Consider the following 14,037-nt stretch of genomic DNA (forward strand, 5'->3'; position numbering starts at 1 on the left):
TCTATTTCTATAGATTTTAGTTCTCTTTGTGCTGTCAGTGAATAGCTAAAGGTATTTTGCAAATATCAAAATACAATCGCGGGAAATACGTTTGGAAAGCAAATGCTTACTGCTGAAAAGAGAAGACAAATTTGTCAGGAAAATCTACCTCTTTAACAGCACTGTTTTTAAGTAACTCATGCCTATCTTGAGACCATCACTGGTACGGGTGAGTCAGTGCCACTGGAAAGTTGATGTAGTAGCCTACTGTAGCCTATAATATTTATATATTTCCTCCTAATATTGTACAATCTGTGTTTCTCCTTTATTTTTGTTGGCCCTGGGCCAGGTCAAGAACAAGGCCCGGTTTCCCAGAAGCATCTTAAGGCTAAATTAATCTTAGAACCATAGGATCCTATGGTTCTAACAATGAATTTAGTCTAAGATGCTTTTGGGAAACCAGGCACAGGTTGTTTTTATTATCTGTTTGACAGTGTCAGAGTAGCCACTCATTTTGGTCATTTGTGTAGTATAAAAAAAGATTCTGATAATGTCTCCTCTCACGTAGCCCTAAATTATGTCTCCTCTCATGTAGCCCTAAATTACGTCTCCTCTCATGTAGCCCTAAATTACGTCTCCCCTCATGTAGCCCTAAATTACGTCTCCTCTCATGTAGCCCTAAATTACGTCTCCTCTCATGTAGCCCTAAATTACGTCTCCTCTCATGTAGCCCTAAATTACGTCTCCTCTCATGTAGCCCTAAATTACGTCTCCTCTCATGTAGCCCTAAATTACGTCTCCTCTCATGTAGCCCTAAATTACGTCTCCTCTCATGTAGCCCTAAATTACGTCTCCCCTCATGTAGCCCTAAATTACGTCTCCCCTCATGTAGCCCTAAATTACGTCTCCTCTCATGTAGCCCTAAATTACGTCTCCTCTCATGTAGCCCTAAATTACGTCTCCTCTCATGTAGCCCTAAATTACGTCTCCTCTCATGTAGCCCTAAATTACGTCTCCTCTCATGTAGCCCTAAATTACGTCTCCTCTCATGTAGCCCCCCCATGTGTGTAAATCGTAAAAACACTTCTGCTGAACTGTATGCCATTAGGCAAACGCGATGATAGAATGTGTTATTATAAAGGGATTTTTGTTAACTTGATCACTGTAAAGCACTGATCAGAGTCCAAAACGTGTAGGCACAACAGTGTTTTAGAATATTGGCCCATTGGCATTCATACTTTTGCAATTATCAGCGTGGATCAAGCAATTTCTCCAACTGTCAACACATTCAAATGAATAGAGGACGTGTACATGGGACGCATTGGTTGGGAATTTTGTGGAGGTGTGCGGTCGAGCTGTGCATCCCCCGCGGATGGTGGTCTCAGAGCCGTGTAGCTACGTCACAATGGGACGCGGGACTATCGCGTCTCTGCATCTGTGGATTTTTATTTAACCTTATTTTATCAGGGAGTCATACTGAGACAAAGGTCTCTTTTACAGATGAGCCCTGAATTACAGAAAATACACACATGAAAATATAAATGCAAAATGCAAGCAGAAAGAAAAACAAACACAATCAGTAATAAGGTCCTCAATTAGCTTTCAGAATTGCCCTAGAGACACCAGCACATCAAATTTAAGAACATTTTGAAGATTGTTCCACAAGTAAGGTGCAAGAAAACTAAAAGCTGATTTACCTAACTCAGTGGAGACCGAAGGAATTTCTAGAGTTAGCCATCCCTGAGACCGGGTGTGGTAACTCGTATGTCTAAAGTTTAGTAATGATGTTAGGTACAGTGGGACTTTTTGTAAAAGGGCTTTATAAATGAAAATAGCAATGTATCAACCTATGTGACATCAAAGAGGGCCAACCAACTTTCTGGTAGAAAATGCAGTGGTGAGTACAAAAATTGTCGCCTGTCATAAAGCGCAGTGCACTATGATAAACAGCTTTAATGAAGTGGCAGCTGCGTTCATATAGATGTCGCCATAGTCTAGGACCGATAGGAACGTCGACTGAATAATCTGCTTTCTACTATTTAGCGAAAGGCAGGACATATTTCTATTGAAGAGGCCCATTTTTATTCTCAGCTTCTTAACTTCTTCAATATGCTTTTTAAAAGACAGCTTTTCGTCTATCCAGATGCCCAGATATTTGTAAGCAGGGACACGATCAATATGGACACCATCCAAAGTACATACGCTTATATCATCAGACTTATTTTTATGCGCTCTAGAGAACAACATATACTTAGTTTTATCTGCATTCAGTACTAATTCCAGGTCAATAAAGTTTTTATGTAATACAATGAAGGCAGATTGTAGTTCAGATAGAGCCTGGTCAACCGTGGGGGCAATGGCATCATCGGCATACATTATTTATTTTATTTATTTTTATTTAACCTTTATTTAACCAGGAAGGGCTCATTGAGATTTAAAATCTCTTTTTCAAGAGCGTCCTGGCCAAGATAGGCAGCACCAAGTCATTACAAAAAATTACAGACAACATGAAAAACTACAAGTAATCTAGTAAAAACCATTCATGAATTCACAAGAGTATAACAATATCAAAAACAGCAAATTAAAAACATTGACAGGTCAGGGAATCAGCCTCAAAATCCTTCATCAGAGATTTAAAAACACCAATCGGGACAAGTTCTTCCAGTTTAAAATTATTTTGTAAGGTGTTCCAAGACGATGGCGCAGAGTACATAAAAGACCTTTTACCAAATTCAGTTCGGACATTTGGAACAGTTAGCAGGATAAAGTCCAGTGAACGAAGAGAGTACCCACCACATTTCTGAACAATAAAAATGCCCAAATAAAAAGGTAGTAAACCCAAAATGGCTTTGTAAATAAAAGTATACCAGTGACTGAGCCTACGAGTGACTAGAGAAGGCCAGCCAACCCTGGTATACAAAGTACAGTGGTGCGTAAGGGTTTTGCAGTTTAAAATAAATCTCAAAGTACCATGATAAAGAGTGTCAATTGATCTCAAACACTGAGCGGAAGCATTCATATATAAAATATCCCCATAGTCTAGTAAAGGCATAAATGTAGCTGATACTAGCCTCCTTCTGGCTTCAAAAGAAAAACAGGCCTTATTCCTAAAATAAAATCCCAATTTCAGCTTCAATTTTTTTGTAAGTTGTTGAATATGCAATTTAAAAGAGAGGCCGTCATCAATTAGAATTCCAAGATATTTATATGAGGTTACAACCTCAATCTCCTTGCCCTGACAGGTAGTAACAGGTGAAAGGTTCAGAGGTCTATTTCTTGCATTAGAAAACACCATTAGTTTAGTTTTGTCAGTATTGAGGATAAGCTTCAATTGACACAAGGTATGTTGAACAGTATAAAAAGCAGTTTGCAAGTTCTGGAAAGCTTTTGTAAGAGATGAGGCACAACAGTAAATAACAGTATCATCAGCATAAAAATGAAGTTGTGCATTTTGGACATTTTTGTCTAAATCATTAATATAAATAGTGAATAAGAGAGGACCAAGTACAGAGCCCTGGGGCACACCATTCAGGACAGACAATTTAACAGACATAAGCCCATCAAATTGAGTGCACTGAGTTCTATCAGACAGATAGTTAGCAAACCATGCAACTGCATGCTCCGAAAGACCTACACTCAACAATCTCTGCCTTAGTATAGCATGATCAACTGTATCAAAAGCCTTAGAGAGATCAATAAAAAGTGAGACACAGTGCTGTTTTTTGTCAAGGGCTTCAGTGATATCATTTAAAACCTTCATGGCTGCTGTAATTGTGCTATGCTTCTTCCTGAAGCCCGATTGATACATTGATAAAATAGAGTTAGTAAATAAAAACTCTTTTAGCTGTTCACTTACAAGGGTTTCAAGTATTTTCACCAGGGGTGACAGCTTTGAGATTGGCCTATAATTATTTAAAAGAGTTGGATCTCCCCCTTTTAAAAGTGGTAGGACAAATGCTGATTTCCAGATCTTTGGAATTTCATTACATTCCAGGGTTAGATTGAACAGATATGTAAGTGGTTCAGCTATGAAATCAGCTGCCAGATTTAAAAAGCAGGGATCCAAAAGATCAGGACCTGCAGGCTTTCTTTGATCTAAGGATTTCAGGGCTTTATGTACCACCTGCACTGAGAATGGCAGAAAACTAAAAGTTTGACCAGCTCTCACTGGTTCATCCACACAGGGTTGTACAGAGACAGAGGACACTGGTTCATCCACACAGGGTTGTACAGAGACAGAGGACACTGAATCAAACAGCCTACCAGATGATACAAAGTGCTCATTGAAACAATTCAGCATTTCAGTTTTGTCATATATAGCAACAGAGTCTTTCAAAACAAATGACGGTAATTCATTAACATTACTGTTACCAGACATAGACTTAATAGCATTCCAAAACTTTCTAGGGTCATTCAGGTTATCAGTGGTAACAGACATAAAATATTCAGACTTGGCCTTCCTGAGAAGAAAATAACACTTGTTTCTTAACTGCCTAAAAATAAGCCAATCAGCATCAGAACAAGATTTCCTTGCTTTAGCCCAGGCTAGATTACGGTCGTGAATAATACAAGACAGCTCAGAAGAAAACCATGGATTATCCCGCCCTTTAACCCTGAACCTGCGGAATGGTGCATGTTTGTTTACTATTTGGAAAAAACCATCATGAAAGAATATCCAGGCAGTTTCCACATCAGGGATAAGCTCAATCTTGCTCCAGTCAAAATAAAACAAATCATGAAAGAAAGCCTGCTCATTAAAACACTTCAAATTTCTCTTACGAATAAAACGTGGATTTGTCTTTGGAACCTTAGTATTTCTAACAGCAACAACAGCACAATGGTCACTTAAATCATTACAAAAAACACCAACCGCAGAATATTTATGTGGAACATTTGTCAATATCAAATCAATCAGGGTAGATTTATCAGGGCATTTAAGATTTGGGCGAGTGGGTGAATTAATCAACTGGGTAAGATTCATAGAATTACAAAACATTTTTAAATCATCAGACACCGGCTTTAACCAACACCAGTTGAGATCACCAATCAAGATCATTTCACTGTAAAGAAGTTTAGACATAAGGTGCGTCAAAGAAGAAAATGCATCACCAAGAGCAGAGGGGGGTCTATAACAGCCAATCACAGTTATAGAGAGGCCCTTTGAAACCTCAATATTCAAAGCAAGAAATTCCAACTGTTTACAAATAGTTTCAGACTTTGCCACACTTACATGGAATTTAGATTTTACATATATAGCCACACCCCCACCTTTCTTAACCCGATCTGCACGATAAACATTGTAACCACTTATACAAATATCCTTATCAAAAATAGACTTGCTGAGCCAGGTTTCCGAAAACACAATTACATCAGCATCAGTTGATTTAGCCCAAATCCTAACCCCATCAATTTTTGACAACAGGCTGCGTACATTTAAATGAAAAATACCAAAACCAGATCTTGATTTAAAATCAGAGGGGGTTTGGAGACATTGCATATCAGGGCCAGGGTTAGGTTGCACGTTACCTGATATCAACAACAGAAGAATAACTAGGCACCTCTGTTTAATAACCTTGCACGGCTTCTCTTTTTTAAGAGACCTACTGCAAGCGAATTCTACAAGTGAGTTTCCAGACAATACAAAACAGTCATTTAAAACCATTAGACTTTGGTAGTGACACAAATTCGTACTGTTCACATCATGCCACAAATGCATCGGCACTTGGACGAGTGGACCGAGTGAAAAAGAGCGAGTTCCTGCAGACAAAATGTCTAATGGACGCGAGAGTACATTGTCAGATGTACTCACCCTGCGACAATGTTCGTTTTCTCCAGAGTTCAATAAAGTCAGTGCACAAAGCAATACCACGTAAATTGTCATTTTCTCTGACCAAAAAACAAGAGGCCAACGAAGGTAAGTGGAGAGAGGGACAGCGTGTATGTGAGTCAATGTGAGTGTTTGCGTGTGTGAGTAGATTGGGTGTTGAGGGCGATAGAGAGAACGGGTTGAGCTACCACTGACAGCCAGGCGAAGAGCAAGGAGCAGCTCGGACAAGACACTCCGCGGACTAACGAGGAACTCAGGCCAGCCAGAGATAGGGTTACTTTGGTAAACTTCAAGTAATGAAGTTCCGAGTTGAGGAGGACCCGTGATCTTTACACCAGCAAAAATAAAATAGTTTGCACTACGCAACAACGAAGTTACGCAACCATAAATAAATAGATTATTAATAGGTTAAAATGTACTAGTCACAAACAAACGACTTGACAAACGACTTGACATGCTGCCATCTTGGAATGCAAGTGCAGGTTACAATCCCTTACAGACAAGTCGATATTGTTAATGTAAACAGTAAAAAGTACAGGACCCAGAATCGACCCCTGCGGGACACCTTTTGTGAAATCCAGGAAACCTGATTTCACACCATCAGTAGATATACAGTACATTGAGTTCTATCTGTCAAGTAATTGTTTTAACCTTTTACATACAGTCTGGTCTAGGCCAATTGAGGAAAGCCTCTGAATTAACAGTGAGTGATCAACAGTATCGAAAGCCTTTGACAGGTCAATGAAGAGGGCAGCACAATGTTGCCTTTTATCCATACAATTAACCACATCATTTATACAGTGGGGAGAACAAGTATTTGATACACTGCCGATTTTGCAGGTTTTCCTACTTACAAAGCATGTAGAGGTCTGTAATTTTTATCATAGGTACACTTCAACTGTGAGAGACGGAATCTAAAACAAAAATCCAGAAAATCACATTGTATGATTTTTAAGTAATTAATTTGCATTTTATTGCATGACATAAGTATTTGATACATCAGAAAAGCAGAACTTAATATTTGGTACAGAGATCATACGTTTCCTGTAGGTCTTGACCAGGTTTGCACACACTGCAGCAGGGATTTTGGCCCACTCCTCCATACAGACCTTCTCCAGATCCTTCAGGTTTCGGGGCTGTCGCTGGGCAATACGGACTTTCAGCTCCCTCCAAAGATTTTCTATTGGGTTCAGGTCTGGAGACTGGCTAGGCCACTCCAGGACCTTGAGATGCTTCTTACGGAGCCACTCCTTAGTTGCCCTGGCTGTGTGTTTCGGGGCGTTGTCATGCTGGAAGACCCAGCCACGACCCATCTTCAATGCTCTTACTGAGGGAAGGAGGTTGTTGGCCAAGATCTCGCGATACATGGCCCCATCCATCCTCCCCTCAATACGGTGCAGTCGTCCTGTCCCCTTTGCAGAAAAGCATCCCCAAAGAATGATGTTTCCACCTCTTTGCTTCACGGTTGGGATGGTGTTCTTGGGGTTGTACTCATCCCTCTTCTTCCTCCAAACACGGCGAGTGGAGTTTAGACCAAAAAGCTCTATTTTTGTCTCATCAGACCACATAACCTTCTCCCATTCCTCCTCTGGATCATCCAGATGGTCATTGGCAAACTTCAGACGGGCCTGGACATGCGTTGGCTTGAGCAGGGGGACCTTGCGTGCGCTGCAGGATTTTAATCCATGACGGCGTAGTGTGTTACTAATGGTTTTCTTTGAGACTGTGGTCCCAGCTCTCTTCAGGTCAATGACCAGGTCAATGACCAGGTCCTGCCGTGTAGTTCTGGGCTGATCCCTCACCTTTCTCATGATCATTGATGCCCCACGAGGTGAGATCTTGCATGGAGCCCCAGACCGAGGGTGATTGACCGTCATCTTGAACTTCTTCCATTTTCTAATAATTGCACCAACAGTTGTTGCCTTCTGATCAAGCTGCTTGCCTATTGTCCTGTAGCCCATCCCAGCCTTGTGCAGGTCTACAATTTTATCCCTGATGTCCTTACACAGCTCTCTGGTCTTGGCCATTGTGGAGAGGTTGGAGTCTGTTTGATTGTGTGTGTGGACAGGTGTCTTTTATACAGGTAACGAGTTCAAACAGGTGCAGTTAATACAGGTAATGAGTGGAGAACAGGATGGCTTCTTAAAGAATAACTAACAGGCCTGTTAGAGCCGGAATTCTTACTGGTTGGTAGGTGATCAAATACTTATGTCATGCAATAAAATGCAAATTAATTACTTAAAAATCATACAATGTGATTTTTTTCTGGATTTTTGTTTTAGATTCCGTCTCTCACAGTTGAAGTGTACCTATGATAAAAATTACAGATCTCTACATGCTTTGTAAGTAGGAAAACCTGCAAAATCGGCAGTGTATCAAATACTTGTTCTCCCCACTGTAACTAGGGATGCAGCAGAGATAGTGCTATGACCTGGTCTAAAATGCGACTGATGTACATTTCAAAGATAAAGATCTTAGCTGAGAATTAATCAAGGATTCTAACATTTTAGCTAGGCAAGAAAGTTTAGAAATAGGCTGATAAAAAATAAAAATAAAATAAAAAAATGTTTTATTATTTAGGTCACAAGGGTCACCACCTTTGTTAAGGGGGAGTACATGGGCCGCCTTCCAAACCTTGGGGATAGTACCAGATATAATATGGGTTAATGATTCAGCAATCAGGGGAGCAGAGAGCTGCAGCAAAAATTTATCAAGCACATCAGCTCCAGTGGATTTTTTTTTACATGCATTTTAAGCAAGGCATCTAGCACATCACAGATAGTCAATTGTTGAAATGAAAACAAAGATTCACTAGAAGTTGACGGGTTAAACGTTGAGTCAGCTAGAGGCTGGCAGAGGGAAGAGCAGTTGATTGACTGACAAGGGTCAACTACACCACCGTTAATTACGCTTAAGTGTTTGATCTGTAGGCAGCCTAATCACCTCAGCCCAGCACTTCACCAGGCATAGTATGAGAATGGTCAATAGTAGCAGTGTATGGTTGTAGACCAGCTCCTCATGGTATTGTTATGTTCCAGGATTGTGGAGACTCTCCGGCCATCAGCCTATCAGACCTGAGGACACTGAATGATAGCGACCTGGCAGCAGAGCTCACCAACGCAATGAGACGGTAAGAAACCCAACACACTGTGTGTGTGTGTCTCTGTGTGGATGTCTGTCTATCTGCTATGTGTGTGTGTTCCTGACTCATCCCATGTGTGTGTCTCAGGGAGAAGAAGCTAAAGGGGCGTGTCCAGGAGCTAGTGGCAGCGCTGGAAAGACTAACCAAGAGTAGCGAGGTCCGCCACCAGCAGAGTACCGAGTTCGTCAATGATCTCAAACGGGCAAACAGGTAACCATAGCAACACTCATAGAAGGGGGAGGAAATATTTTTGGTTATTAAAAGTGAAAATGTTTGTGGAAAATACATTTGGCTTTATAGTGTGTGTGTATGTGGGGGGGGGGGATTGTCTATGGCTACCCATAGATAAAGAAGATGAACTCATTGGACTATTGAATGAATACAGTGGTGCTATTGGGATTCAGATCTTTTATAACTGTAGTTGGTTTGCATTATAATACAGGGTTGCCATCTAGTGGGAAATGGGTGAATTGCTGCACTATTCTTTATGGATAGCAAAAACACAATTGTCCTAAACACATTGACGCTTAGTTGCTACATTTAACCATTTCTCTTTTACTTCAACCCCTTATTACCTCTGTGACTTGACTCACCACATCAAAACCAACTGAGGTCAATCCATCTGTCTGTCTGCATTGTCCTGTCTAGCCATTTGACTCCGTCTCTCCTCTCTAACTTGTCGCTCTCTCGCTTTCCTCTCTGTCCAGTAACCTGGTGGCGGCGTATGAGAAGGCCAAGAAGAAGCACCAGGGCAAGCTGAAAAAGCTGGAGGCTCAGATGATGGCCATGGTGGAGCGCCACGAGACCCAGGTTCGCATGCTCAAACAACGCATCGCCCTGCTGGAGGAGGAAAACTCACGGCCACACACCAATGAGACCTCCCTATGAGAACTGATGAGACGTCGCTATGAGAACTCACCAGACGTCGCTATGAGAACTCACCAGACGTCGCTATGAGAACTCACGAGACGTCGCTATGAGAACTCGCCAGACGTCGCTATGAGAACTCACCAGACGTCGCTATGAGAACTCGCCAGACGTCGCTATGAGAACTCACCAGACGTCGCTATGAGAACTCACCAGACGTCGCTTTGGGAACTCACCAGACGTCGCTTTGGGAAGTCGCTTTGAGAACTCACCAGACGTCGCTTTGAGAACTCACCAGACGTCGCTTTGAGAACTCACCAGACGTCGCTTTGAGAACTCACCAGACGTCGCTTTGAGAACTCACCAGACGTCGCTATGAGAACTCACCAGACGTCGCTATGAGAACTCACCAGACGTCGCTATGAGAACTCACCAGACGTCGCTATGAGAACTCACGAGAACTCATCGCAATGAGAGACATCGCAATGAGAGACATCGCAATGAGAGACATCACTGTGAGAACTTTCAGCCAAAACCCACAGCGCCACACCAACAGGACCTCCGCGTGAGCAATGCAAGGAGACTTCATGTCCACATTATTATATGAAACATCATTACGAGCAACGGTTAGAGGAGGGGACGAGGGAAAGGAAAGGCTGGTGTGTGTGTGTGCTGAGAATGTAACCCTTCCCTACCAACCCATAGACACCCTGCAGTCCTATTGGGCACATACACGTGGGGGAAGACACTCTGCGGTGATAGCTTCCAGTTCATTGGCCAGCAGATGGACAGGTAAAACTGCCAGGACCAATTGGAGTTGAAGCTACAAATGACAGCTGTCAATCATCTCTGGAGAACGACACTGAAACAGGTAGAGGAAAAGTGTCATTTTATATTTTATGAGAGCTGCACTATAAGATAAACTAACTATCCTTACTGGCAAATTATTAAGTATTATCTCCCACTTTATTTCAAATGTTACATTTCATTTGTTAGCCTTTTTGTTATCTCAAGGTTTGACTGCAAATTATTTTGAACGTTTTTTTAAATCGATGTTGCCATTTAGCGTTATTCCATTTAGTTGCCATTTAGAACTGTTTCCCCTTTAAGGAATACCTTTCTATCAGCTCTACTTAACAACTTCCCAGTTTTCAGTCTACAAAGTACACTTTGCCATAGTGAAGACTTACTGAACACAAGGGCTCTATTCACTCAAACCTGGGTTTGATGTCTGGATTTCTCAAAAACAATTATTCTTGCACTGTTAGAATGCTTCTTTTTTTTATTCAGTAGCTCAAAAAAAGTATGCTTACAGTGTAAAATAAAAATAAATACAACCTCATCTTACTTAACCCCGCACAGGTAGAAATGTTGTATTTGACGTAACCGGCAAACCTGCTTCCCAGGTTTGATTGGATTGGGCCGTAAATCAATACCTCAAAGTGCACAAAATGTCCTTCCAATATGAATGGCAGTGTTTCAGCATCAGCCTTCAACTATACAGCAGTGAATCGCAAGATACTGTAGTAGGTGTGTGCGCATGGAGGGGAGATGACAATAGGGCTGTGTGTGTGAGAGAAAGAGAGAGGAGAGAGGAGAGAGAAAGGGGGAGAGTATATATGAGAATGTTTGAGGCAGAGATCCAAGATTATGCCTTTTGTCACCCCCTTCATGAACACAGATTTGTTGCACACACACAAACATCCTCTCCGGCCGAGGCACTTTTCACTTCCCTCTGGACAATATCACCACATTGCCTTGTTGAGGACTTTGTTTTTCTGCAAGACTTAAACCCAGACCTCAATGTTAACCAATGGCTGCCTCTCGCTCTCGTGATGAGGGAACCACATACTTACTATTCTATAGCAATCTGAGATGCTGCATTCTCTCACTCTACCTGACTACTGTTGCTAACTACTATAAATCGGCATAAGCAGAGAGCCTGGCACCCAGGTGACACCCATGTTTCTAGATAACCATCAGTAGCCTAGTATACAGATGTTTTAATTAGGCAGGGTTGGATCAATTCCATCTCATTTATTTCATTTGAAAAATTGTCATTGGCAATATTTTCTTCAATTCATTAACTGAATTTCCATTTCATTCCTGAGTTTGAATGTATTGTACCCCATTCCTGCTGTTTGGAACGATCCACTGCGAAAGAAAGCAGTGGTGTGTAGACGAGTATAGGAGTGATGTAATTTCCTCTCAATAAACTGTCATAGTAATGACTTATCTCACAAAAACAGTCAATACCTGTATTCTGTTTCTGTTGTGCTTCTCGGGCATACAACACAAGTGAATCTGGGGCATACTCCAGTGGAGTGGTTGGTCTCATCTTCTGTTCTGTGAATGAGACAAGAAGGGTTAGAGGGGTGGGCAAAGGGAGGGGGTTGGGGGTAAGGAAGGTGGGTTGGCAAACTAATGACATTATTTGCACAGATCTGTTTTGGAATCAAATCTTGGCAATCATTGTTTTGTTGATTTTAAGAGGTTGTATTTGTTTATATAATAAAGTAATAAACCAATTTAAATAAATGCCAACTGAGTGTTTGTCTGTTTTTCTTATGCTACAATGCTCATGTCATTAAAAACAAGCATTTATTCATTCAGAAGACTAAGTATAATTTAGAAAACCATGATATGTTTCTGTCTTCCGAGATTTGATTATATTTGTTGTAGTGTTAAACGTAAATCATAGTCCACAGACGCTAGGACGCATAATCCGACGTCCCATTGTGACATAGCTACACAGCTCTGAGACCACCATCCGCGGGGGAACGCACAGGCCGAACGCGCACCTCCCCACAATTCCCAACCAATGCGTCTCCTCTATTGATTTTAATGTGTTGACAGTTGGAGAAATTGCTTGAGAATTCAAAAAGTATGAAACCCAGCGGTCCAATATTCACTGATGTGCATACGCGTACATGTTTTGGACTATGATAAATCCTTTACACTTATAAGAGATCCCATTAAATTACTGTTCGTATTCTAATTCCTAATTCTATGGCTACACTGCTAATTGCATGTGTTGTGTATCTGTTTCCATAGTAACGTCATCAACAACTAAAGTAACTTCAGTAAAGTCTAGTCTACTGTCCACCTATGAAATGTATGGGATTATAATGATGACAGAACTACGTGAGTTTGTTTTGAATTTCGTGGTCACACATTGAGATTCGTGTTTGCAAGTAGGATTCGCAAATGTGTCATGATGTGTGAAATATTTAACAACAGTCGCAAACTTGTAACTTGACATTTGAATACATTCAGTAAGATTTACATTTTAGTCATTTAGCAGACGCCCTTATCCAGATTGACTTACAGTTAGTGAGTGCATACATTTTCATACTTGTGTTATTTCATAGTTTTGATGTCTTCACTATTATTCTACAATGTAGAAAATAGTAAAAATAAATAAAAACCCTTGATTGAGTAGGTGTGTCCAAACCTTTCACCGGTAGTGTGTGTGTGTGTGTGTGTGTGTGTGTATGTGTGTGTGTGTATACACTGCTAAAAAAAATAAAGGAAACACTTAAACAACACAATGTAACTCGAAGTCAATCCACTTAGGAAGCAACACTGATTGACAATACATTTCACATGCTGTTGTGCAAATGGAATAGACAACAGGTGGAAATTATAGGCAATTAGCAAGACACCCCCAATAAAGAAGTGGTTCTGCAGGTGGTGACCTCAGTTCCTATGCTTCCTGGCTGATGTTTTGGTCACTTTTGAATGCTGGCGGTGCTTTCACTCTAGTGGTAGCATGAGACGGAGTCTACAACCCACACAAGTGGCTCAGGTAGTGCAGCTCATCCAGGATGGCACATCAATGCGAGCTGTGGCAAGAAATCAAATCAAATCAAATTTTATTGGTCACATGCGCCGAATACAACAGGTGCAGACATTACAGTGAAATGCTTACTTACAGCCCTTAACCAACAGTGCATTTATTTTTAACAAAAAAAGTGTTGAGGCTATACAGTGGGGAAAAAAAGTATTTAGTCAGCCACCAATTGTGCAAGTTCTCCCACTTAAAAAGATGAGAGAGGCCTGTAATTTTCATCATAGGTACACGTCAACTATGACAGACAAAATGAGGGGAAAAAATCCAGAAAATCACATTGTAGGATTTTTTATGAATTTATTTGCAAATTATGGTGGAAAATAAGTATTTGGTCACCTACAAACAAGCAATATTTCTGGCTCTCACAGA

General features: G+C 41.0%; 1 protein-coding gene across 2 annotated transcripts in view; it reads left to right on the plus strand.

The window, feature by feature from the left end:
- mcc (MCC regulator of WNT signaling pathway) overlaps positions 1 to 12,182 on the plus strand; it is a 115,643-nt gene extending 103,461 nt beyond the window's left edge. For both annotated transcript variants that reach the window (XM_084140295.1, XM_084140296.1), the window contains exons 17-19: positions 8,845 to 8,936; positions 9,036 to 9,158; positions 9,656 to 12,182. In XM_084140295.1, the coding sequence (XP_083996421.1) occupies positions 8,845 to 8,936; positions 9,036 to 9,158; positions 9,656 to 9,836 (396 nt within the window). In that variant the 3' untranslated portion in view covers positions 9,837 to 12,182. The remainder of the gene's footprint in view (positions 1 to 8,844; positions 8,937 to 9,035; positions 9,159 to 9,655) is intronic.
- The last annotated feature ends 1,855 nt before the right edge of the window (positions 12,183 to 14,037 follow it).

Source organism: Coregonus lavaretus (genome assembly GCF_964263955.1).
Source record: "Coregonus lavaretus genome assembly, chromosome: 24".
In the NCBI taxonomy this organism is placed as follows: domain Eukaryota; kingdom Metazoa; phylum Chordata; class Actinopteri; order Salmoniformes; family Salmonidae; genus Coregonus; species Coregonus lavaretus.